At 36.4% G+C, this 25,521-nt stretch overlaps 1 protein-coding gene across 1 annotated transcript; it reads right to left on the reverse strand.

The window, feature by feature from the left end:
• Nucleotides 1–6,264: 6,264 nt before the first annotated feature.
• Nucleotides 6,265–24,652, reverse strand: LOC306859614 (beta-catenin-interacting protein 1). Its single transcript, XM_079400730.1, has 4 exons — nt 24,500–24,652; nt 18,954–19,071; nt 18,388–18,478; nt 6,265–8,174 (listed from the first exon to the last, which is right to left on the reverse strand). The coding sequence occupies exons 2-4, from the start codon at nt 19,047–19,049 to the stop codon at nt 8,116–8,118; spliced, it is 246 nt and encodes an 81-aa protein (XP_079256856.1). The 5' UTR covers nt 19,050–19,071; nt 24,500–24,652; the 3' UTR covers nt 6,265–8,115.
• Nucleotides 24,653–25,521: the final 869 nt, after the last annotated feature.

Genomic DNA, 25,521 nt, shown 5'->3' on the forward strand with positions numbered 1-25,521 from the left:
ACAAATGTGATGTATACTAGATTGAGAACAGAGTTGCTGATTCTAGTTCAGTCAACTGAAATCCATGTTGCAATCAATCTTTCAGAGGCAGACGCATTCTTGTATTCCGCTGTTTTTATTTGTTGGTCTGTGCAAATGCATGAGCGATGCATTTTTAAGCCGCTCTGAAAATTAAGGAAAGGAAAGGACATGACATGTGGCCAAGTATGGTGACCCATACTCGGAAATTGTGCTCTGCATTTAACCCATCCAAGTGTAACATCAAACACACACACACACTCGGAGCAGTGGGCAGCCATTTTATGTTGCGGCGGCCGGGGGAGCAGTTGGGGGTTCGGTGCCTTGCTCAAGGGTCTCACCTCAGTCATGGTATTGAGGGTTGAGATTCACGCCCCCACCTACAATCCCTGCCGGACCTGAGACTCGAACTCATCACCTTTGGGTTACAAGTCCAACTCTCTATCCATTAGGCCACGACTGCTAAAAGTAGTTGAAGGTATAAATCTGACAGAATAAAATGTGTTTGCACTAAACCAACTACAAACTCCAGCACTATCTGCATATTCTGAAATGCTTGCAACAGAAGTCACTGTCTGTGCCTCAATGTGATTGGCTGCTGTCTGCAGCATTCATAATCTGCTGAATGGAGGTAGTAGAAGTAGACATACAATGAAAAATTACAGTAATTTTACAGTAAAAACTACAGTACTTTTCACTACAGTAATTTTGCCCATTTTTATTATTATTATTAAAATTGCAAGCAAACTTTACAAATAATTACAAAGAAACAGCAAGTAACAGTCTTTACATTTAATCATTTAGTATTTTTTTATAGTAAAAATACACTGAAAAATGAAAAAAACAGAATTTACTAAATTGTTTTTAAGGTAAGTGGTTGCAATCAATTTATTTTAGCTACATTTAAATAAACAAATTTAGTTGACTGTTTTTATTTAAATATTTATTATTTATATAATTAGTATCATTTTTTTCATTGTAGTATTCTCTTGTAAAAGGTACAAATATAATAAACCTAATGCACATGCAATTAAACTGCATTTAATAAAGCCAACAAGAAGATACAGTGGGGCAAATAAGTATTTGATACACTGCCGATTTTTCAAGTTTTCCCACTTACAAAGAATGGAGAGATCTATCATTTTCATCGTAGGTACACCTCAACTGGAGGGAGCTGAAACTCCGTGTTGCCCAGTGACAGCCCCAAAACCTGAAAGAGCTGGAGAAGACCTGTATGGAGGAGTGGGCCAAAATCCCTGCTGCAGTGTGTGCAAACCTGGTCAAGAACTGCAGGAAACGTCTGACCTCTGTAATTGGAAACAAAGGTTCCTGTACCAAATATTAACTTCTATTTTTCTATTGTATCAAATACTTATTTCAAGCAATAAAATGGAAATTAATTATTCAAAAATCATACAATGTGATTTTCTGAATTTTATTTTTATATTCTGTCTCTCACAGTTGAGGTGTACTTACGATGAAAATTACAGCTCTCTCCATTCTTTGTAAGTGGGACAACTTGAAAAATCAGCAGTGTATCAAATACTTATTTGCCCCACTGTACATAGTAACATTATTTTAAGTAATATGACTTTCAATCATGACTTCAGTTCAATTTTATTGGACATTTTATCAACATTTGTGTATTATAATAACTATAAATGTGTATATGTAGCCTATATTCAATAAATAATGTTCACTTCTGGTATACTCCCATGTAAACTGCCTATTCAGCATTTCATCTTCTTGCATCCCAAGACATTTTTTTTCAGACTAAAGTCTGAAAGTTCTCTTAAAAACTTTCAGAGTCACAAAGTAGAGGTGTGATAAAGAAATCAAGACAAAATCTCCCACTGATAAAGAAAGTTTTCTGAATGCTGATGTGGTTGTCATGTCTGAGTATTAACATCCTTAAAAAAGCACATTTAGTCATCTTGACAGACACCGATGGCATAACACGATCTACTTATGTGCCTGAAGCTCCAAATGTTCAAGGCTATATAAAGATTGCCTAGTAACGCACACATTGGATCTTTAAATAGCATCTAACATACACATATCAGCCCATATTAATGAGCATATCTCATGCTATCCTGCTCTGTCAACACAACTGATTGTACAGAAGTGTGTCTCTGTGGAGTTCCTGGAACAAAAATTCAGGTTAATAAAAGACTCAGACCTTCGGCTCCAGCCTGACCGCTGCATAATTAGCATGCAGTGTGCTGTATCTATGGCAACCGCAGAGACAAGCTAAATGAGATGTTACTGGCCCTGACAATATCAACACATTCTTTTCTATTAGTGCTCACATAAGCGATAGAACTGATATGGGTGAAAGGCTTTCAAAGGAAGCTTTGTTTTATATGGCCATATGGGCAATAACCTCAACCATATATCTCATATCCACTGTTTTTTCCAATTTTTCAACGATATGCTTATTTTCCCACACACTTTTCAAACCTCCGGTCGAGGTGGGAGGACATATTGATGGAAAAAACAGGAGACAGATGGGAGAAGGCCATAGGTGGACAGGACTCATTATAAAAACACCAGGGATGATGGACACCATCCTGAATGCTTCATATTAATGCTTGTAATATAGTCTGTATATAAATAGGATGTGCTAAAATGATCCCGAAACAGCGTCAGCTCAGATGTGTGCATCGCTTCTGTGACAATTTCTAAAACGGTCACTGTCAAAAAAATAATTGGAAAGCTGGAAATGCATGTCTGTATATCACGTGCGCATTCCTGCCGATGATCAGTGAACTAAATAATTTCAATTAATTATAATGTAAAATATATTTCAACATATAAATTCTATTATATAAAATGTAAAAAAAAAGACATATTCCTGAAATTCCCCTTAGATTTCATGATATTTTACTATTTCAGGCAAAACACGTTAAAAGGGTAAAAAAAATAACTTTATCATAGATAAACTCTATCATATCATAACTTTATCATATCATAAATATCACCATACTTCCCCAGTTTGTTAAAACAATTGTTTTATATTACAAGTTTTCTGAAATGTTATGCAAAGAGGCATTCTCTAATTCAATATGTACTGATTTGCATAAATTTCCAAACCAGAAATCTGAACAACTAAAGTCATGTTCAAAACTTTCGTTTCATTTTATAGACATATTAGAGGTAAAGGTTTGTATGAAAGGGATTTTGAAGATTTCTTTCTATCACTCCATTAATTTAAAATGTAAAAATAAAACAGTTTTTAGGAAAAAATGTTGAATGATTGCCAAAATGAACAAAGTTTTGAGACTTTTTAAAAGAATTTTGGCCTTTAAAGATAAGTACTGGAATTGACATTTATATAGATTAAAAAAAACACACATGCACACAAATAAATGGGTATTTGGGATGTTTCTTTCCACTAGTCTGAAAGTAGGCAAGTTATGAAAGCAAAATAACCCCTAAATATCAAAATTGGCCAGTGCATAAAAAAACATTGCCTGCAGTGTCTTGAAATAAAACATATTTTACCATAAAAAAGAAAGCAATTGAAGTAAACCTATTTATTATGATGCAGATAATGCATGTCCAGGTGATGGCACAAATATAAAATAAAACTATTAAATACACCCCCCCCCCCCCCCCCCTCAAAAAAAAAGAGAAAATATGTATTTTGTGATATCATGATTTCCACTTGTGGTTATTATTGCTCCACAAATTATTCTAAGTCTGTAATTGTACGTAGATTTTAACTAGACAAGAACTGGTAGGCTAACTTAAATTAAACAGGATCAAAATTAAATGTGGCATAGTGATTATGTATAAACTGTCAAGTTATCCTTTTAATTATTGAAGAAAAGAACTTATGCAGCAGACGGTCAGACTAATGTGCTCTTTGTGATCCGGCACAAATGAATGCAGACATCTCTGGTTGAGTGAGATGAGATGCACCCAGGATTAATCAGTATGGCTTGAATTCTGGCTACTCATTTAAACAGAGAGCAGTTTTAGGACAGGAGACTTGGAGTGAAAAAAACAGTGGCTCTCCACCCACATATGATTCATTAATATCAGACAAATCCATAAAGTATATGGTTGAAAACCATGAAGAGGCGTGCAGGAAGAGGATGGAGTGAAAGAAGCAATGTTTAACTCATCACAGAAAGCTTCAGATGCGATTTACCTTGCAGATTTACAACTGTGAGCATGATATTGCTTGAATATCATCACTGGATATGAGAGGTAATACATGAGCTGAGGTGTGGAGTAGTCTGAGCATGTCAGCGTTTTCAAGTCGTTTCAAAGTGTCTTTGAATTAAGTGGTGAAATTATTGCCAGAAGGAGATAGTTCTGCTAACAAGTTGAATCTTGCTCTCCACGCAAGCTCAACCAGTAGATAGTCACCTAATAATATGAGATTTTGCAGTGACTTGTATAGGCTACCTTATTACCACATAGTCATAAGTCACATGGGTATATTTATAGCAATATCTAACGCTGTATGGGTCAAAATGATCAATTATTCTTTAATGCCAAAAATCATTAGGATATTAAGTAAAGATCATGTTCCATGAAGATATTTTGAAAATTTCCTACCGTAAATATATCAAAACTTAATTTCTGATACATTGCTACGAACTTCATTTGGACAACTTTAAAGGTGATTTTCTCAATATTTTGACTTTTTTGCACCTTCAGATTGTATCCCGGCCAAATATTGTCATATCCCACACCACACATCAATGGAAGGGTTATTTATTCAGCTTTCAGATAGTATAAAATTTGTGGTCCAGGGTCACATCTTGCAACGTGCCTTGACTTGTTTTTGTGTGCGTGACTTCCAATTCATTTAGCTGCTAACTAGAAACATAACAAGGAGCAGCGAACGGTATTTGCGCTACAAACCGGTGTTTTTTGTTTGTTTGTCAAAGAACCGCTCTTTTTAAAGTTCCTCAAGAGGTTCAAAGATGGCTAGACTCTTTGTGCTGCTGTAACACATCATGGCCTTCATCTCCCCGGACAGTATCAGCACAGCTTTTTAAGTCAGCCAAAAGGCTGGGCTCCATTCCGAGCATACAGTATGCCTTCAAACCATTAGCCAACTTTCTCTAAACAGACATCATGAATATTCAAGTTATGTTTTAGGGCAAGAGGCTTTATATTGCACAGATCTGAGCTGAACATACGGTTTCAGGCAGAAGGAAAGGGACGGAAGGGTAAAACACTTTGCGTCTAATGGATTTGGGATAATGCACATTCATCTAGTCAGGTGACAGAGCTGTGTGTCAGTGTCATCCTCTGAAAATGGTGATCCAATTGAGGATGATGTATGCCCATCTAAATTCCACAGCAGCTGGCGCTTCGTTCCCACAGCCAGCCTCCTCTAAGTCACAGGATTTGACCATCTGTGGAAGATGGCGGGAGAAGCACTGAACAGATGTTGGTTATTATATGGGGAATTCATGTCTGCGGTTAGCAGAAGCCTGTATACTGTACCCTCACTTTTTGGTATCAAAATACTATACAGTTATGTATACTCAAGGACAACATCACTGTTGGTATTATTGTGAATGATAGTAATTAAGAGAACCAAATTACAAATGTTTAGATTCACTTTGAAACAAAAGCTGCAATCTTTCTTATTTCCCCCCAAATTATGTATTTAAAAGTAATAACATATTATATAAATATATATATCTAGCAGCAACAATGCATTGTTCCTGTCAAATTAAAAAAAATGCAGTTAATGAATATATCAATATTGCCAATATTAAAATGAAGAGGCAAATTTTAAAATGTAATTGAACATATTTAGGTTTCAATTCTTCATAATTTAAATTTAATTTAGCATAAACTACCTTTCAGTAACTACTGGTCCATGAATAGGGTTTAGATGTAACATCGCCCTATAAATAGTTAAAATTGTATTTTTTTGGTTTATTTGCTACCCAAACAGACAATATGACCGATCAAATTGCATTATGCATTTACATTTAAAACTTTTTTGCACATACATAACCTATTGCGTCTTTCTTTTGCTGGTATCTTATCAGAACCCAGAGCAGATTCCAGAGACTCCCATAAAGAGAAGCAAAATATGCCATAAAGAGAAATATGCCATAAAGAGAAGCAAAATATGCCATAAAGAGAAGCAAAATTATTATGAGAGCTTCCTCCAGCTTACTTCTTATCTCACAGACAGAAGGTTCAAGAAACCTCAGTCCTTTATGCTTTATGATTTCTGAATAAATGCCAAAGGAAACAAAAGCATTCAATGCAACAGGCAGTTTTCAACTCCTTTAATGGTTCAGTTGGTATAGATTTTGGACGCTTTTAAGTCAAGGGACAAGGTCGACGGCCATATACGGCATAAAACAACCATTCAATCAAATTTTTAAACAAAAATTCACATTAAATAGTTTAACAGCTCAAGCGAGTAAGAACGACATGCAGTGAAGTCAATGAATTAAACAAGAATCCAGAGTGACATTCAATGGATGCAAAGCTCAAAGGCCACAAACCCAACCTGAAATGAGTGCATGTAAGACACGATTGTATGCTTCTGATGTTAAAAAATAAACCAATGCATAGACAAAATAAAGATTTACAGTTCAAAAGAAATCAGATGCATCTTCCTGTCAAAATGCAGTAATCTTGATGACTGAAGACATTCAATCAAATACTTATTGCTGATATTAGCGAGAACTATAAAAGCCGTTTTCAAAGGACTTACATCCACAGATTAAAAAGAGGTGTACATTGATGTTTAATGCAGCAAGGCTCTTGTGACCATTAGAGAGCTACTTGAACATACACCAGAGACCACAATGCAGGCATGCGTCATTTCAGTACACTAAGATACAATAATTATGTTAAGCAAGTTAACAAAACATGAATACACATTAAATACTGAACATGAAACAATGTTACCAAAAAGGTCAGAGGCCAAAACACAAAAACCGATTTAATTGAACTCCTAATAGAAAAAATGTTTGGCTTTCATTAAGTTGTCGCAGGACGTTTATCGTCCTCTGAATTCACACAAGCTTATATTCATCTTCGACTTCAATTAGAATAACTAAAAACAAGTGTTTCACTAGCACCACTGAATCAGACGGTCAAATATATGCTGACACATACCCACATCTGAGTACGGCACGTCCTGTTACAACGCTTAAGGCTGAGGCTTTCCATTTGATGTGTAAATGTGTCATTATTTCGGTTTCTAAAATCATTTGTATTAAAACATGTTTACAAATCAGAATTGAAGTTTAAAAGGGGTCTGTGTTTGTCCACATTTTAAGACATTGAAAAAATAAATAAGGACCTAAGACATTCATTAGATACCTTTAGAAATATTTTACATAAAAAAAACACAGTTGGCACAACTCGTTCACTTTTCTACTTTTTTCTCACGTTCTGTACAAAAAAGGCTATGAAATTTCACATTAATCCAAACATCGAAAAAGAGATCATGAAACATCAGGTCATTTGTGTACATCGTTCTGTGAGTGTGTGCTTGTGTACGGGCCTCGTCCGCTTTGACCATTCGGTATCCTCCACAACAACATTAATGTTATTTTGATGAAATTACGACGCGAACGACTACTAAACAATCAAAAACCCTGAAAATAATAAAGTAAAAAAAAAAAAAAAAAAAAGTCTACCTGCAGGATCCTGTGGACAATTAAAACAAAAAACTACATACACGGAAAAAGAAAAAGAAAATCGTCTGTAATAATATAAGCCATAAGGCGATTTATATTCTTTCGTAGTTTGACCAGACAAATTAAGCTCTTGGTCCATTAAGTCTCTCATGGGAACAAATATAAAACGCCATTTACGGAAGGATGATGCAAAAACAAAACTTAAAAACTCAAATAGAATTTTTACCCGCCAGGACTCTTTCAGACTCGTTTGCTATAAGTCATCGGGTAGTGCGGCCGCAGGGCCTGATAGTGTAACAGTTAGTGTGAGGAAGAAGAGGGGAATGGGGAAGAGAAGGGAAGTGGGAGGACTGGCATGCAGCAGAGCCCCGCCCCTCTCTCGTCTCAGGCTCCGCCCTCTCCATCAGTCAACAGTGTTGTGTTGTGTTCAGCTGTAGTGACTTGGCATGGCGAGAGGTCACTGTCTCCTGTCCTCAGTCTCTGATCTTGAAAAGGCCATCACCACATCCTCAGCTCCTGGGAAAAGGACAAAACAATATTTTTTGTTAGGCATTAGACATATTCACATATTATATTATTTATTATTTTTATAAATAAATAAATAAATAAAATCAAGTTTATGATTATAATTTTACCCTTTTTTTTTCAATTATATACACAGTTGTACAGATAATAAATATTTTATTACACATTTTTAAGTAAATGTATAAAGATATTTTTCAGTATGACAATGAAAATTATAAATAAATGAAATAATTTATGCTCTGAGAAGACTACTTATTTCAAGACAATTCGTACTGCACAAAATACTGCATGTAAGAAAATAAATGCAGCTACTCTCCAAGTTATTATCCTTAACAGCTTTATTAGGTCAGGAAAATGTAATCTTCACAACAGAGCAAATTACATGAGCTCGGTCAGTGGCACCGAACATTATTATAATGGCTGAAGAGCAAACAGGCTGTGTGGTGTATAATTAAACTCCAGATAGAAAAATTACAGTAATAAAAAAAATCATCATCTAGGGCTACGTTCTGAATGGGCGGCATAATGCAAACTGTGCAGTATACACTGAATACATATTTTTTTTTAATAGTATGCAAAACATGCACACAATATGCACTGGTAAACATTTATAACTGTACAATGTAATACATCTCCTGTTCACTTCATTCTAAAATTTCTGCATTTCTGCATTCAGCTTTACTCATAGTAATAATGTATTCATTACTGGAGGTTCTTCAACCCCCAAATCATTAAGTTTTACTGAATGCACGAACAACTGAAATGCATCAATTTAAACATATGTAAAAGTATAATGGAAAACTGTTGCTCAATGTAGTGGATCATCTGGGTATTCAGTAAATATAGTAAGTTAGCAGTATGCTATTTCGAACATTGCCAAGGTATCTAAAGTCGGTTGTAAAGATGAGCCTTCTTTAAACATCACTGACCCCGCTGACCCTCAAATCAATATTTCATACATTCATACTCCTGCTGCCCTGATCTCTGACCTGGAGAACTGGATGTTCATGAGTCCATTCATTAGAGTCAAACTAAACCATATTAATAATGAACACAGAGCAGGTACCTATAGCCCTCAGTTTGTTCACATAACCAGCTTAACGTCAGGGTCAAATCAGCTTCTGCTTTTGTAGCATGCGGCATGAGACACAACACCCGCAGTAACAAGCACTGCTTGGGGTTTTCTGTGCCACACTGATAAGAAATGCATCTAAAAGCCTCTATAAACCAAGTGTACTAGTGTCCATATCTGAAATACAGACTCTGTGAGAGATGTCCTCTAAAGACATGAAAATGTCACCGGTGGATTGCGGGAAGTCTGCGGGCGTTTGTGATTTCAGTCAGGTTCCAGGCAGATTCTCAGCGAGGGGAAGGCACTAATCAATTCCAATCCTGAATTAACGATCCCGCCAGGGGAAGGAAAACAAATCCCTGCGAACCAGGTAAACAGGATTTGTAGATCCAGCTGTCCCAAGATGAACACGGATTGATAACAATACCACAAATGTGTAAACACAACAAACAGCAAAACCTTGAGCTCTGGCTGGATTATTTTGAAGGTCATAGAGGAATTTCTTGGTGATGTAGCCCAATATCTTATACTATTGTTTGGCAATCTAATGTTTTAGTTATGGAGCTATATTTTTTATTCTAAACTGGTTTGAAGGAAAGTAGCATTTTGACTGTCCTAGTCAAAGCTTAATAAGCAGAAAAGCAGAACATCGGCATGTTAATTTCCTCTGCCTTTCATGTACCCTAGCCCACAAAATCTGACATACCACTTCCTCTGCATAAAATGACCAGTTTAAATCTCCAGGAGTCTAACCATCAAAATGTAAAAAACATGCACTCAACATCAAAGGTGCCCTTTGTACTTCACTGAAGGCTAGTGTATTTTGATGATGCTCTTTACTTTCCTGCAGAGTATTAGGGAATTTTATGCAAAAGCTAACTAACTTAATGAAATATATACTGAAAGGTACTGCACTGAAAACCACAAACCACACAAATTTTAAACAAACACATTACAGGTCAAGAATCAGAAGAATCTTATAGATATCTGCAAGTTTCTACCCACAGCACCGCCATTGTGTTTTCACAAGCGACAACGGTGTACCAGCTCTAACACCATGGTGAAAGTTCAAGCAAAGCATGCTAACTGTTCTGTCTTTGCTGCATCAAACACACAACACTGTTTAGAGTCCCAGCCTCAGAGGAGACAAGAGAGCAGTGGATTTATTTATTCATTTACTGTATATTACGCGGCTGCCACACACCTCAAATATATACATGAGATTTCTTTCCCAGATGTTTACCTTCACAGACATAACCTACTGTTTTTGTAACTCATGTATTTTTTTAACAAACTTGTATGCATTTGACAGTTTAAGTGCAATAAGACATGAAAGAAAACCAAATCAAAACCAAACAGATGTTTTTTTTAGCAAAATATCTGAGGTATGAGCTGTAAAGGCATGGCCCTGGAAAAGGGGGTGGTGAGCAGTAGCTCATTTGCATTTAAAGAAACATGAGCGAAAACAGCGTGTTTCTGCTTCCAATTAAAATAGGCATTTTCAAAATGATTTAGTAAATGATCTGTGGGGTATTTTGAGCTGAAACTTTATAGACACATTCTGGGGACACCTGAGACTTATATTACATATTGTAAAAAGGGGCATAATAGGTCTCATTTAAACAGTAAGTAATTATGTAAATAAACAAACAATTAAATAAAAGGCTAATCATTTAATGGTAATGGCCTCTAACATTAACACTCAAATGACGATACTTTTATTAACAGTCCTATTAACTCTTTCCCCAACAAACACGGAATTTCCCGTTATTCATGAGACAACGCTTCGCTGCCAAACACAGAATTTTCAGAGTTTCCACTGTTATACGCTAGGGGGTGCTATTACGCATCCCCTGAATGAGTCTAGAAAGCGCCGCTCAAAAACACAGACCAGGAAGACGTAGGAACAAGCGATCTCATATGTAAGCATGTGCATATGAAAAATAATGCGATCATCAACACTAACCGCATATAAATGAAAACTGCCTAATGTTACAGAGGGAAATGTCAATCCAGAAAGTGGTGAAGGCCTGTGCAAGCTTTGGGAGTACTGATGGAAGCCATCTACTGCATCTTTGCTTTAATAATATACTGACTATGATCCAGATGTAGTATTTGATAAAAATTAGATTTTCTAATTTTTTTGCTCAAAATGTTGCTTTTTTATGAAACCTACCTACATTCAAGTGTTGATAAAAAAAAACAAGGTTTGAAGATTTTTTATTTGAAAGGAAAGTGTCTGATCTTTATTTTGATGTATTGCATGTTCAGATATTCACGCTGACTATTACGATCACGATCACTATATATGATATTCATGTTCATAAAAATGCTGGCGGTGACTGGCAACTTTTTTCAAAAACACTGGTGGGGAAAGAGTTAACTACGGAAGATAAGAACAGTGACTTTTCATCTTTCTGGTAAAAACAAAACAGAAGCTTTAGCATAGAGAGACCACTTCAGACGAGAGTGTTAGCACCTTTCTGAAAACACTGAAGGTTCACAAAAGCTGTATGCTGTCTGATTTCTACTAAAAATCTGTCTAATTTCAGTCTTTCTGATGCTTTATCTTACACCAAATTAAAATAAAAGCCCCATAGATTTTGTCTCTGCATAGGCTGAAATAGGGATAAAAAAAATACACAAAATTACACGTTAAAAGAGGAAAGACTACTGTGTAGACAATAAACGATGCAAACCCAAAGAAAACCAAACTGTGATGATGAAAATGAGACTGCGGCTACTAAACCATCAACAGCATGTCTTTGATCCTGTATCATCTTTTAAGGTTGCATAATGCTTGCGTAACAGCCTGATCATGGTAAGGAGGGGTCAAACACAAAGATGAGTCTTTAGAACCACTGACAGGCTGCTATAAAAATCCTCACAGCTAAACTGAATGTGCGTTTAAGCGGAAGGGAGGATGGAGAGTCCGTGGATGAAAATGCCCCTCTCCATCTTCCGGCTGCCTTCGTTCTGGTGGAGCCGCTCCCTGAAACGCATGCTGTGTCACAGGAGCACAAGCCAACGTGCCGCAGACGTCAGAGCCCTCATGAGCCGTTGCCTAGCAACAGATCAGAATCAGATTGCATCACAATCTGACAGGCAGCAAACATCTATGAACAAATAGCAGCTGTCTGCATCTCCAATACTGCCCTGTTCAACCTCTAAAAACAACACACTCATCGCAATCCATAATCATATGATAAAACATCTGTAGTCTATGATACTGAAGTGACAGCAGTTTTAATCGTGAAGGTGAGATCTACTTTATTACACTAAATGATTGCATATACATGTCATATGATTACATGATTAAATTAAGGCGCAATCGGTAAGTTTTACATTACTAAAAAAGTTGTACAGAGTAATTAGATAATAACAAAATTAATATAATATATTAATAATAATAAATAAAAAGCTGCTTTATTTTACATAGTGTAGGTTGCCTCTCCATGACAAAAGAAAACTAAGTCTAAAATATAAATAAATAATATTATAAAATATTAAGTAAATAATTTTTTTAAATAAATTATTTAAAAATTATATATATCCTGTCGTGGTCTGTCTACACTGGACGCGACAAAGCAACCTTTGAAAATCATTTGAAATGTGTGTCAATATGTCATAAATAGAACGCGGCAGCAGTCAGTTGGGGATTTGGGCGCGACCTCCAGTGTAGACAGCATCGCTGATTATAATGAGTTCTATAGTATATTGTCGTGCCGCGCCGCTCACATCCGGTATGGACACGGATGTAACTTTATTTCAACATTTATTTTATTCCAATATTTACTAATACAATATTAAATTTAAAAATTGTATCTGCCAATATTATGTAACGTTAACTTCACACTTCAAAATAATGGACCTAATTGAAAATTGGTACCGTAAGTTAACTAAACAGTACATTTAACTAAAAAGGAATTAAATAAACAAGAATTACTCAGGAAATATTAAAAAAGAAAACTGAAGACACACTAAAATAAAAGAGAAATTTAAATTATATAATTTGTTCCTACAGTGGCATTAAACACTGGCATTAAAAAAGTGCACCTTTAAATAAAAAAAAAAAGTCCTGTTTAACAGCTGGAGTAAAACAGACTGTTTAACCTACACGTACAAATCATCTGATAATAGCAATAAAATACTGTAATAATAAACCAGAAGGGGCACACTTAAAGAGATAATTGCAGGCAGATCAATGCTGAGGAGTTGAGATAGCAGATATGGTATTAGGGAGCCATTTCAGGAAGTGTGGTTTAAACATGGCCAGCAGTGATGGATCATGAGCAGTGAGTGTGTGGGACTGACACACAACCACACATACACCCCCACACCCTTCTGTGTGCATTACGCAAGACACTTTTACATCTACAAAGACTCCAACCAGCCAAAATATGACTCGCAATCCCAGATATTTCTTTCATAATCATCTAAATATAAAATACAAGTTTAATAACTTCTATTTTAAAAATAAATAAATATATATATATATATATATATATATATATATATATATATATATATATATATATATATATATATATATATATATATATAGCATTATCCAGCATCAGACCCTCAGTGTACTTTCCCCCTTCAGTGAAATTTCTTTAAAGCCGGCTCTGTGGCTCATTAATTTGCTTATCAGAGGAAATAGACTTTTAGACAATTACTACTGCAATTATAAACGGGTCACAATCTGCTCCAGCAGAAGAGGATAACGATGAACAGCAGGACGGCGACAGGGCTGCTTAATAACATCTACTGCATTATTATACTGTGCCAGCAGACCACCTAAAAACATACTGTTCACAGCTGGCAAACAAAACCACTGTGGTTAAAATTAACACAAAAACTGGACATATTTGTGCTAGGCATAAAATACCCTAGCCTGAGAGGAAATTAATCATGTAAACTGTTACATGAGTTTTTACGCTCTTTAATTTTAGCCACGTAGCAAAAGTAATTCATTCAAGCCATCATGAAGTCTATTTATAGAAGTAAAAAATGGCTTGGAGTTATGAGAAATGAGTGTTTTCTGTGTTTTGGGCAATGAGTCATTGGTTTAGTGATGAAGGGTCTTAAATGTGCTTTCTGTATCGCATCGGTCTACTGATGGAGTGCAGTCTGGGATTATACCGTCTGAGGATTATACCAGCAGACACGAGACAAAAAAGACTGTTGACTCGGCCGCGTCAGTCTAGAAGATGGATAATACACAACTAACTAATGCATAGCCTTGAACTCTTTAAAAGGGCAGGCACTTACACAACAAAGACGATAAAAGCTTGTAAGGGCGATGTAAAAGAGCAGCATCCTTTCAAACGCTGTCACTCAGACAGGACCAAACGAGCGAGTGCGATGTTCTCACAACATCTGTCTGCAATTAACAATCTGGTTTGACTGAAGGTCCTCTAATGAGGACTGTTCCTCTCCTTCATTCACACACCAGCATGAAGCCCTTGTCCACCCCGCTTGCCGCCCATTCCATTGCCATGGAAACTGTCTACTGTACTTTCTCCGTTGTTCAGTCCCCAAGGCCTCCACAAAAGGGGTGGTAAGCTCTCTCACAGCCTCATTGTCGGCTTTCAGCCGATGATCAGAGTTCGACCAGAGAACAGCCTGCCACTCACACTCCTTATGGATCCAAAAAAAGAAAAAAATTATTATTTTAATTTGAATGTATTATGTTATGGTAGATAACCAATGATTATGATCCTATAATGTTCTGTAAGATGTCTTAAAAAATAAACAGTGGTGACAATGAAGCTGCATTCAAGAATTGTAACATGTAACCTAAATTATTTAACCGGAGTATAAAACAAAATGTTTAAAAATACAATGCATTTTACAACATCTTTGCATGTTGAATATATCTGATATTATTTTTCTTATGTTTTAATAAACCTTAAAATATATATTTTATTAAGCACTGGAATATATATTTTATAATTTTAACAATCATAGATATCATAATAATCATATTACATAATCACAGTACAATTATTATCTTTTCACACCATTTCATTATAAATAAAAAGTCGCCTGATCATTTCATTTTAGCTGCAGCTATTTCTTCAGGCCTGTTAATGAGTTTGCTTGGCATGGTATGAAGCTTTGGGCTGCCTGAACTCTCAAAGTTCTCCTACGCCCACCGTCCTCCCCCAGACATCACCATCCAGTTTCATCCTCTAAACTTCAAGGCCTTAGATTTGATTAAAATTGCATTACAAAATTTAGAATATGCGTCTATGCTAATTAGCCAATTAGATGGTCCCGAATGCAAATGTGTTTAATCCGTAGACAAGTAAACAGGGAAAGTGGCAGGTTGGGAGCTTCAGAAGGAGTAAACATACCAGATTTGTACACTTATGAAGGAAAAAGGAGTGGTGGTTGCATGTGCAAACTGGTGGTTGCAAAACTCACTGTAGCAATGCTTGGATGTTCTGAATAGTCAAAAGAGCCCATCTACATATATTTGTTATATATGACGTGGACACCATATTCAGTGTCAGAAATCAATCAAACCTGAAAAATACAGAGATCAAAACTGACTACATTCACAACCGCAAGATCATTCTCAAAAAAAGAGAAAAAGAAAAAACAGTTAAACACAGAAGTTATTATTCACATGTGAGATCAATAGCCATTGCGAAAGAGAAATGGTCAGCCTCAGTGTTCTGAGTCTATTCTACACACAAATGTGCCCAACACAAATGAACTCTTTTCATTAGATGGTTCTTGTTAACTGTACAGACAGCAACCCTTTCATTTACCCCAGAAATCTGAGAGGCCTACAGATCATTCATACCTTTAAATATTAAGCCACATAGCATGTTTCTTTTTTGCAACCATTATTAGAAACAAATATAGCCATGTCTGCAGATATACTAGTCACTGGGTGACTCATTTTCCAAGGTATGGGATGTAAACACAGGCAGCCCTCTGAGACAGCTTGATACGTAAATAATTCATCCAACTGCAGTATAGTCCCCCGAGATGTGGCACTATTTTGCCTGATGTGAGAGAGAAAGCATTAGCGTGTGTAGATCTGAAGTGCCATCCATTTGCTCCAATATTACATTAGCTACATCCTCAGATAGCGGTGTCGTGATCCTACATTATCCGTTTAATTTAAACTAAAATAAGTGACTACTACTAAACACATTCCAATTCACCTCAGCAGACCTCTAGCATTTTTAGCACATGCTTTAAAGGTTCACACAGATTGTACGCCAGAGAATGAGATGTCACAGTTTCTCCTAATAGAAACGGACTAATCTTGATGATACTCCCCTAACATCTTCCTGACGGCCCTCCTCGTCTGTGCTTTAAACAAAGGTTATTGTACTTCATTGTGTGTTGTTCATTAAGTGCTTTCTCCCTTTCATCTCACCCTCATTATACTGCAGGAGACCACAAGCGTCTACTGATCGCTTTCATCTAAGAGCTGGCATTTGCATTTCTTATTCTAGAAACATCACGTCTTAAAAATCACTCATCAGAATGTTGGCTCATCGACGATGGAATATTTCCTAACGTTGGAGCAAACACACAAAGATCTGCACAAAAAGTCATTTGAGCTAGAAAAATCCCAGTAGCACAACACACATTGACATCTACATCCATCTTTCTACTGCATTATTTATGAAGATCCTTCCAAAAAAAGCACAGCATTGGTATCCTTACCTAACAACCAGGCTCATATGCATATTTAATGAAAACAAAATGTGTGCTCCATTCTTCTATACACCTAGAGTTAGATTCACAACGTTAAGACTTGTTTTTCCTGTCAAAAAAAAAAAAATCACATTTCACAGAGCATGTGATCTCTATGACAGTTAATGCATTTTAGTAAGACTGAGCATTACAGTTTCATTCTTACTATGGCATATGAAGCAACTAACTGAAGTTCTTTCACGTTAAACCTATAGATCTCATTTCAGTTAAAAACAGAGGAAATTATCCTACAATATATATAGCATTTAAACGGCCTACCTGAAACATCTATGTTGTGCTTGCGCCCCCTTGTGGAATGAGCTACAGCACAATGTCCAAAATATACAAAAATGCTGCAGTTTTTTTCCATACACTGCCTCTCAAAAGTTTAGGATCAGAAAGATTTTTAATGTTTTTTAAGGGAGTCTCTTCTGCTCTTCTTCTACAGAAAAAACAGTAATATTGTGAATTTATGTGCAATTTCCAATATTGGTTTCCTATTTTAATATCCTTTAAAATAGAATTTATTTCTGTGATCAAAGCTGAATTTTGAGCATCATTACTCCAGTCTTCAGTGTCACATGATCCTTCAGAAATCATTCTAATATGCTCATTTATTATGAGTGTTGAAACTGTTGTGCTGCTTCATATTGTTTTTTGGAACGTGATAATTTTTCTTTGATGAATACAAAGTTAAAAAGAGCAGAATTGAAGAATTCTATTCAAAATATAAATCTTTTCTAACAATATAAGTCTTTACTATTACTTTTTATTCATTCAACACATCCCTCCTGAATAAAAGTATTAATTTCTTAAAAAAAAAAAAAAAGTACTGACCCCAAACTTTTGAATAGCATTATATATCGCAACACAAACTTTATTTTTTAAATAAATGCTGTTCTTTTTAACTTTTTATTAACCAGAGGATACTAAAAAAAAAAAAACTCACAGGTCCCAAAAAATATATGAAGCAGCACAACGGATTCCAGCATATTAGAAAGATTTTTGAAGGATCATGTGACACTGAAGACTGGAGTAATGGTGCTGAAAATTCAGCTTTGATCACAGAAATAAATAATAGTATGCATGTATGTGCGTGCATATATATATATATATATATATAGGTGTATGTGTATGTATGTGTGTATGTATGCATGTATATATATATATATATATATATATATATATATATATATATATATATATATATATATATATATATATATATACACACACACACACTTTACTTTTACTTACTTCTCTGCTAAATGACTAAAAGTAAGTAAGTAAAGTAATATCCAATGTCCAGTATGATAAGAACTACAGTAGTACCTCAGTAAATAAGAGTCTACGTGGTAAAGGGTGGAGGTTTGGCCTGCGGTGTTCAGGCTGTAAATGTTGACTTACCCTGGTCAATAGGGTGCTGTGGCAACTGACTCATCTGGCTGTGCACCACGCCTGCATAATTTCGCAGAAACGCTTCCTCGTTCGGTGTCAGCTGTAAGGGTGGGGACAAACAAATAACTTCACATTTGGCATGCTAGTGTTATTCTTAGTGTTAAGAATGATTTAAAATGCCACTAAACTGTCGAGCACTAGATCGGTTTCAAGGAACAATGAAATGGTCACCAAATTCAAGACAATGACTGGTTTATATATTTTAAAGAAATTATAAAAATGCAAGCAGTTAGCTTTCTAAAGTATCCTAGGTCTTGTTTTGCATTATTATTCAATAAAAATGCAGATTATTCTAAAGAAAACAAGGTGTTTTTATAGTCTGTGCAGCTGGGGGAAAATAATATTAACCAACAACATCTAATTTAATCCTGACAGAAAAATTCATGCCCTGCTCACATTATTTCTCACAAAACACTCAAAAATGTGTCACATTAGTAATGTTAAAAGTGAAGCCATTTCATGTCGTCTTTAAAGCTCATCAAAAGATGTCTTTTTCTCACTGGTCTGACACTTACATTTGATCCCATTTTCTTGAGCATAAGCAGCACCCGCACCTTCTGCTGGATGTACATCTCCTCAGGAGACTTGCCAGGGGCTTCCTCTCGGTTCATCCCCCCTGCTCCTGACGCACTGCTGAGCAAACGCACACAGAGCAGATTCAATTATTCATATCCCAAATTTTATTTTCAGAACTCGTGAGTTGAATACATTCCTGCTTGGGTTTCATACAAGAAATATGATGCACGAGGGCCTAGAAATGTGAATCAGACCAACATTTAACTGCAGTGAACATTTCCATTAGATTTATAGAAACTACTGAAGAAAAAACCTTATGAGCTAGCTGTTCGCAACTTCGCAATCAGGCAACATATTGACTTAAAAAATAAATAAATAAAGCCCATCGTAACCTTTGCCGAATGCAGAAAGCTTCTAATTAAGCAGAATGACAGTGTGTGAAGTCTGAACACACTTCAGATCATGGAGCAGGTTGACAGCATCATAAATGGCCCTCATGCATATTTAATGGAAGATCTAACCGTGCTCCCAGCTTTCCCTCATCTTGCTCACTTCCTAATGACCTATTTTCAAACTTACACACAGTATGAAACATTTTTAAGGACCTTGAGGAGCAAACAAGAACATAATCACAGAAGAAAGCCACAAGACAGTGAATTTGCAAAACAATGATGCCCCAAATGTTATTTTCCAGAAATACAAAACACAAACAGAGACAGACTGCAGTATTACCACCTAATCCACAATCAATGCAATAATGCATCTCACACTGTCATGTGGATAAAAAACAAACAAACAAAGATTTGAGAAAGAAGTACATCACATACAGTACGAAGCACTGACAATCAAGCAAAATGAATGGCATCAAATATATTCTGGGGGTTTTGTGAATGTGTCAGAGTGAATCCTTTGGCGACATCCAGCCTGTGATGTCTCACGCCCTCTTATCTGCACAAAGAGCCTCTAATACATGTTGACAGCTTGTTTTATGTGGGGTTAGCCTATATTTAATTGAAAAGCTGGTTCAACCTTTCATTTCACGATGGATACGTTTGTCTGGCCTTGACTTTAAAAATGACAGTACCTCCCCATGGCCTATCCGCCGTGTTGACAGCTTAAATTTCTGAAGGCTACTTAATGTAAGCCAGGAAGGCGTTTAAGACAGAAAGCGGTATAAAAACAGGAGACGCTGGCAAAATAACTAACCCAGATTTCCTCTACAGTCACAGACTCATCAGTCACCAAAGGGCCATGGCATCAAAAGGGCTTCATATTCAATAAAGCATGCACTTTATTCTGCTGCGTCTCGCTGGCAGCCGTGGGGGGATGAGGAGTGCTCGCAGATGAAAGACAAGAGGGACCGGAGCGTCAGCTCGGCAGCTCTGTGACACCAGGCACACCTTCAGGGGGGAGACGGCTCGCTCTCCCTTTTGATCATGACTGTCCTGGATGAAGTAGGTGTGTTGTTATGCACCGGCTTTTCTTGGGTGTTTGCGGCAGTGTTGAGCTGCAGTGAGTCTGCCTGCTGTTTGGCCTGTCTCGTCTCCAGCAGGCAGACTCACTGCAGCTCAACTCTGCCGCAAACACCCAAGAAAAGCCAGCGCATAACACACCTACTTCATCCTTCTAAGACTGTGGGTATGAATCTCTGAAAAACGCCCCATAAATATATGTGTAGCACACCGCAGCTCAGTAGCAGGTGTTTTGTTTGAGCAAGTCTGCATATTTCTTAAAATATGTAATGATAGACTGTAAAAAGAGCAAATCATTATAAAAATAATTTGTACACTTTCATAGAAGTTTAATCATAGAATGACAATACATATTGATGCTGTTTTTTATTGCAGCTGGAAAAGACAAGCCATGCCACAACACAAGACAACTTAAAAATATACAATTTAACATTTAGGGAACCAAACTTTGGAAAAGATGCACTAGAAATCTGGCTTTATTAATACCTAGTTATAGACGTTAATTATCTTACAGCAAATAACCAATAGTACGGCCTATAATGGTCTGTCAGATGCTTTAAAAAAATAAAGTGTTCACAATTAAGATGCAACCTAAAATTTTACATGCTTTAATCAGGAGTTCCCAAATTATTTACCCCAAGTATAAAGCAAAATGCTAAAAAAAAAAATACAATGCATTTTACAATTTTTTTATTTTCAATAAACATTCAAATAAAAAAAAAATCACATTCACACATAAAAAAATACATCTAAAATCAAAAAAAGGTTTTATTAAGAATTGATATAGATAAAAAAAAATATATATACATATATATAGTTTTATGAATTTATTTTATATATGTAAAATAAATTTAAAACAATTAGACTTATTTCTGTCTTTCAGATATATACTATAGAATTTCCTGTACAATTCTAATATTTATTCTCTTTTAAATCCTATAGGATTATGTATATATATAAATTCCAACAGAGAAAAAAACACTCATCTAATCAGTGCTATTGCCACCAGATGTCATTTTAGACTTTTCCTGATTTCACGGTGGAAGATGTCAAATCATGTGGCGATGGCCTAAATATAGAACACCTATCCTCTGGTTCAGTCATGACCCAGCCTGCACTGAGGCTCAAGTTAGTGTCATTTGGTTTCACAGAGTTTAATTGGAGCTTAATTCAGATCACAACATAGAGCTCCTGTTTTAAAAGCAGATAAAGCTAAACTGTTTTAGTCTTGGTTTGGTCACTGACTGGATGTTATTTCACTGCTGCAAGGTCATAACACTGAGCCAAAGCAATGATACTGCAAAAGATCAGTTTATCAGTGTCTCCTGCCACTATCCATGTAGGGAAGGTGCAGAAACTCTGGAAGGAGATCCACAATCCAGATTCTAGCAGTTCTATTTATAGACTCATCAAGTCATTTGAATCCTCACAAACAGCTTGGTGTGAAAGATTCCTCAATTGTTTGAACATGCGACAGAAAACATGCATCAGAAAGAATTTATCGTCAACGCAAGAAACATCTTTTGCATTAGTTCAGTAAGAAACATCTGAATATGTGCACTTCCATTCTATTTAGTATGCAAAAATCAGTATGGCAGACATCACTGATGCTTGTGTTAGAATGGGAGCAAATAACTGCAGCCATGTTCCAAAATCTAGTGAAGAGCGTTCCGTGAAGAGTGGATGTTAGGGAGGACCAACTCCTTTAGAAATGCTCATGGTTTAGAAATTAAGAAGTGTTGTTTGGGTCTCTACATATTTTTTAAGCCATGTAATGTATGAAAAGCAATCAAAATCTGTCTGTTGACCATAACTAATTCAGCTCATCAAATTTTGACAGAAAATATGGTTTAATTGCAATGTTTAGCCACTATAAAGTCCAAGTATGGATATGACTGAATCACTTGCCAGCAGATTTTATGGTAAACTAGCCATATACAGTGTGGAAACAATAGTTAAGTGTATTTGACAACAATAGAGATGAGGCAGCCAGAGCCGGTATGACTGATAACTAGGTCATGACTCATTAGCAATGCATGAAGCATGACCCAGCAATGAAATCCCAGTAAATTCAAAAACAGTCAATATAAAAATAACTTGATTTTAATGAACTATATATACATTTAAAAAAAAGTCTACATAGATGAAAAGCAGATGATACTTTGGAATTTCAGCTTAGTACACACTCAGTTTAAATTTTTGAAAATTCATTTCACCATAAGTTAAGCAGCAACAAACTTTTTATGGCAGGGTTTAAAGGGGTTCAAATATTACGGAAATTTTCTAAGGCTTATTTTGTCAATGCATCGCCTTGGTATTCAAATCCATCTAGTATACGTGTTTCACAAGATGGCTGTCATGCACCAGAGCGCTTGTCATGAATCACAATACAAAACCCACTGCACTGGGAAGCTCCCTTTGGGATCACAGCTGCACCGGCTGTCAGAGATATACAGCTATATGAAACTATGACAAGACAATTCTCTCCATAATACGATTTAAGAAAACTTCAACTAAATAGGCTTAAACACTATATTTCAAGGCGGGAAGTCAGGCCTTTCCTCATAAGGTGTGGCTAATTTGTCTGAGATTTAAACCAGGTAAAAAAAATAAATTTATATATATATATACACACACACTTTTTTAATTTTGTAAAATGTTCAAATGCAAGAAAAAGATTGAGATCATTAATAGTGTGCAAGCAAAATTCTTCAAAGTCAAAGGAAGCCGACCACTGAAAATTTAAGCAAGTCAAAGAGGATTTCGTTAATTGCCACAGAAAGAAGCCACATTTACAGCCAGCGAGGCTGATTTAAGCCCGGATCCCAGCCTTGATCAAGTAGGAGCAGGCCTTAAAGGCATAAACACGGCCTGTGTAGTGTCTGACAGACAGAAAAAAAGAGGGGATGGGGGGATGCCAAGCGACACCAGGGGGGCTGGGCTCCCCACAACAATAACAAAAAAAAAATGTGATGAAGCTTGGCTTGGAGGTCTGAGTCCATGCCTAAGCTTGTAGCTCAAAGGCAGCTGATGATCTCCCTTCGGGACGTAGAGGTTGAGCAGTCCATGAGCCGCACCTTCCCCCCCGCCATAAAGGAGGAGCACTGTCTTTCTTGGATTCAAAGAGTCAGGATCCCTCAGGAGAATGCGAAGACTGAAGAAAATACAGTTTGACTTCCAAGTTCACAAGTAACTGGCCCTGCCCTGTCCCGTCAGCTCTCGAAGCCCAGCGCGGTTCAAGTGCCCACTACAGGCAGACTGCCAGTTTCATAGCCGAATGTGAGCCAGACAGATGTATTCAGTATTCACAATGAGTTTAGGGTGTGGAGAGACTAAAAATAGCCTATCATTGTCACTAAGACATGATAATGTGGCACAAGTGACTGAGATTCTTTCTGAACTGAGAGTCTAAGATTAACAAATAAACCTATAAATATCAAATTAATGCAAGCAAACACAAAACCTCATCATATAAGTGCTGCACTTAAAGAATCAGGTGGGGATTTTTTTCTTTTCATTAAAAGCATAAATACAATGAACATTTAAACATCTGCGCATTCACAGCAGCCGATTCATGTGCTGAAAGAGGGCTAAAAGCCATGAAGGTAAACAGTCCAACGTGTATAGATCATAAACGGCGTCATTAATATGCAAAAGAGCTTACAATTACATTTTAAGCGTACAAAGTATCTGTCAAATACTGAACTAGTACAGCAGTCAGTTAGCGGACTGGAATGACTCCAGTCCTCTTCTCTCTTCCTGTGGCAAAACGCGCGCATATATCTCTCATTTATCTTTAAAATGAAGATTGTCAGTAAAACAAACAGTCTTTTATCTACGACTATAGTGCTTAAAGGAGAAAAGTTAGTGTGCGATACAGTGGGTGTTTTAACAGACAAACTGGATAGTGGGGTTGTAACAAAGCCCTGAATGAAGTTCCCACAATTCCCATTCACATACAAACACATTAGCTCGCTAGCAACAGAAAAACAGACAAACCGCTTCAATTCACGCCTCGTTTTGGGGCGTAATTTTCACATGCTGCTTCAAACACCTCCGCTTTGACGTCTTACCTCTCCTGGTCCAGGATTCCGTCGTTTTTGTTGTATCTGAGAGCTGTGTTGTGTATAAAGAGGCGTCCTGTTCCGGGGTCACATCCCGACAGTCGGCAGCGCTGGAGTGACTCGAGAGCGTTAACGCGCCGCTGCTGATTCAGTTCCTGCCGGTGCGGTGCGCGACCGTCGCCATCAGAGGGCGCTGTGACGCTGCCGGACGCTGGCTGTATTGCCAATATATTACTACTGCTCAGTGAGCAAGCAACGGGGAGAGGGGTGGGGTGGGTTCGATTGATTTATTATAGATCATTTTAGTATGTTAATAACATTTTGAGAATAAATGTAAAAAGCACTGATCTAATACTGATCTTTTTAAAAAAATCAAATCAAATGTGTTTAATACGTTATCATAATAGTATATTATTAAATAATTTTCATATATTATTACAAGAGGAATGAAAAGTCTACATAACAGTCTAAAAAGTAACCTAAGCATTAAACCGACATATTAGAAGGCCAAGCAATAAATGTTAAAAATGTTTTGGAGCACTGAATATACACATTGTAAAAACAAACAAACAAAGGTGAGCCAACTTCAAATTTTAAGGCAACAAACTTCAGCAAATTGTTGAGTTTTCTCAACTTGTTGTTTTAAGTTTATACAACAAAAAGTTGAGAATCTCCTACAAACATCTCCTAAATTGGCTCAACTTTTTTTTTTAACAGTGCACTGGCTGTACCACTTTTTCATATACACCACATTGTTTTAATAAGTCATGGTATTTTCTGTGGTACCACTCATAATGTAATAGGTCATATTTTAGTATAGTTACTTGATCAAAAAAGCACTTTTGTGGCCATCTCATGTACTCTGAAGTTCTTTTGATTGCATTCTTCAGCTATTTTTTCAATTCAATCTTTTTCTTTCTATAAATACTGTATAGCTAAAGAGACATTTAATGGGATTTTACAGTTGCATTGTATATTCCTATGACTGACATAAACCATAGACAGCATATCACCTTCTGGATTAACAATAA

This window comes from Barbus barbus (assembly GCF_936440315.1).
Source record: "Barbus barbus genome assembly, chromosome: 40".
In the NCBI taxonomy this organism is placed as follows: Eukaryota; Metazoa; Chordata; class Actinopteri; order Cypriniformes; family Cyprinidae; genus Barbus; species Barbus barbus.

Bases quoted from the DNA above. Each gene is read 5' to 3' on its own strand.
- LOC306859614 (XM_079400730.1), bottom strand. From the start codon at position 19,049: ATGAACCGAGAGGAAGCCCCTGGCAAGTCTCCTGAGGAGATGTACATC. The intron at 18,479-18,953 runs GTAAGTGTCAGA...CCACCCTTACAG, and splicing joins TCAAGAAAATGGGATCAAAT to CTGACACCGAACGAGGAAGC. The intron at 8,175-18,387 runs GTAAGTCAACAT...TCCTTTTCCCAG, and splicing joins ACAGCACCCTATTGACCAGG to GAGCTGAGGATGTGGTGATG.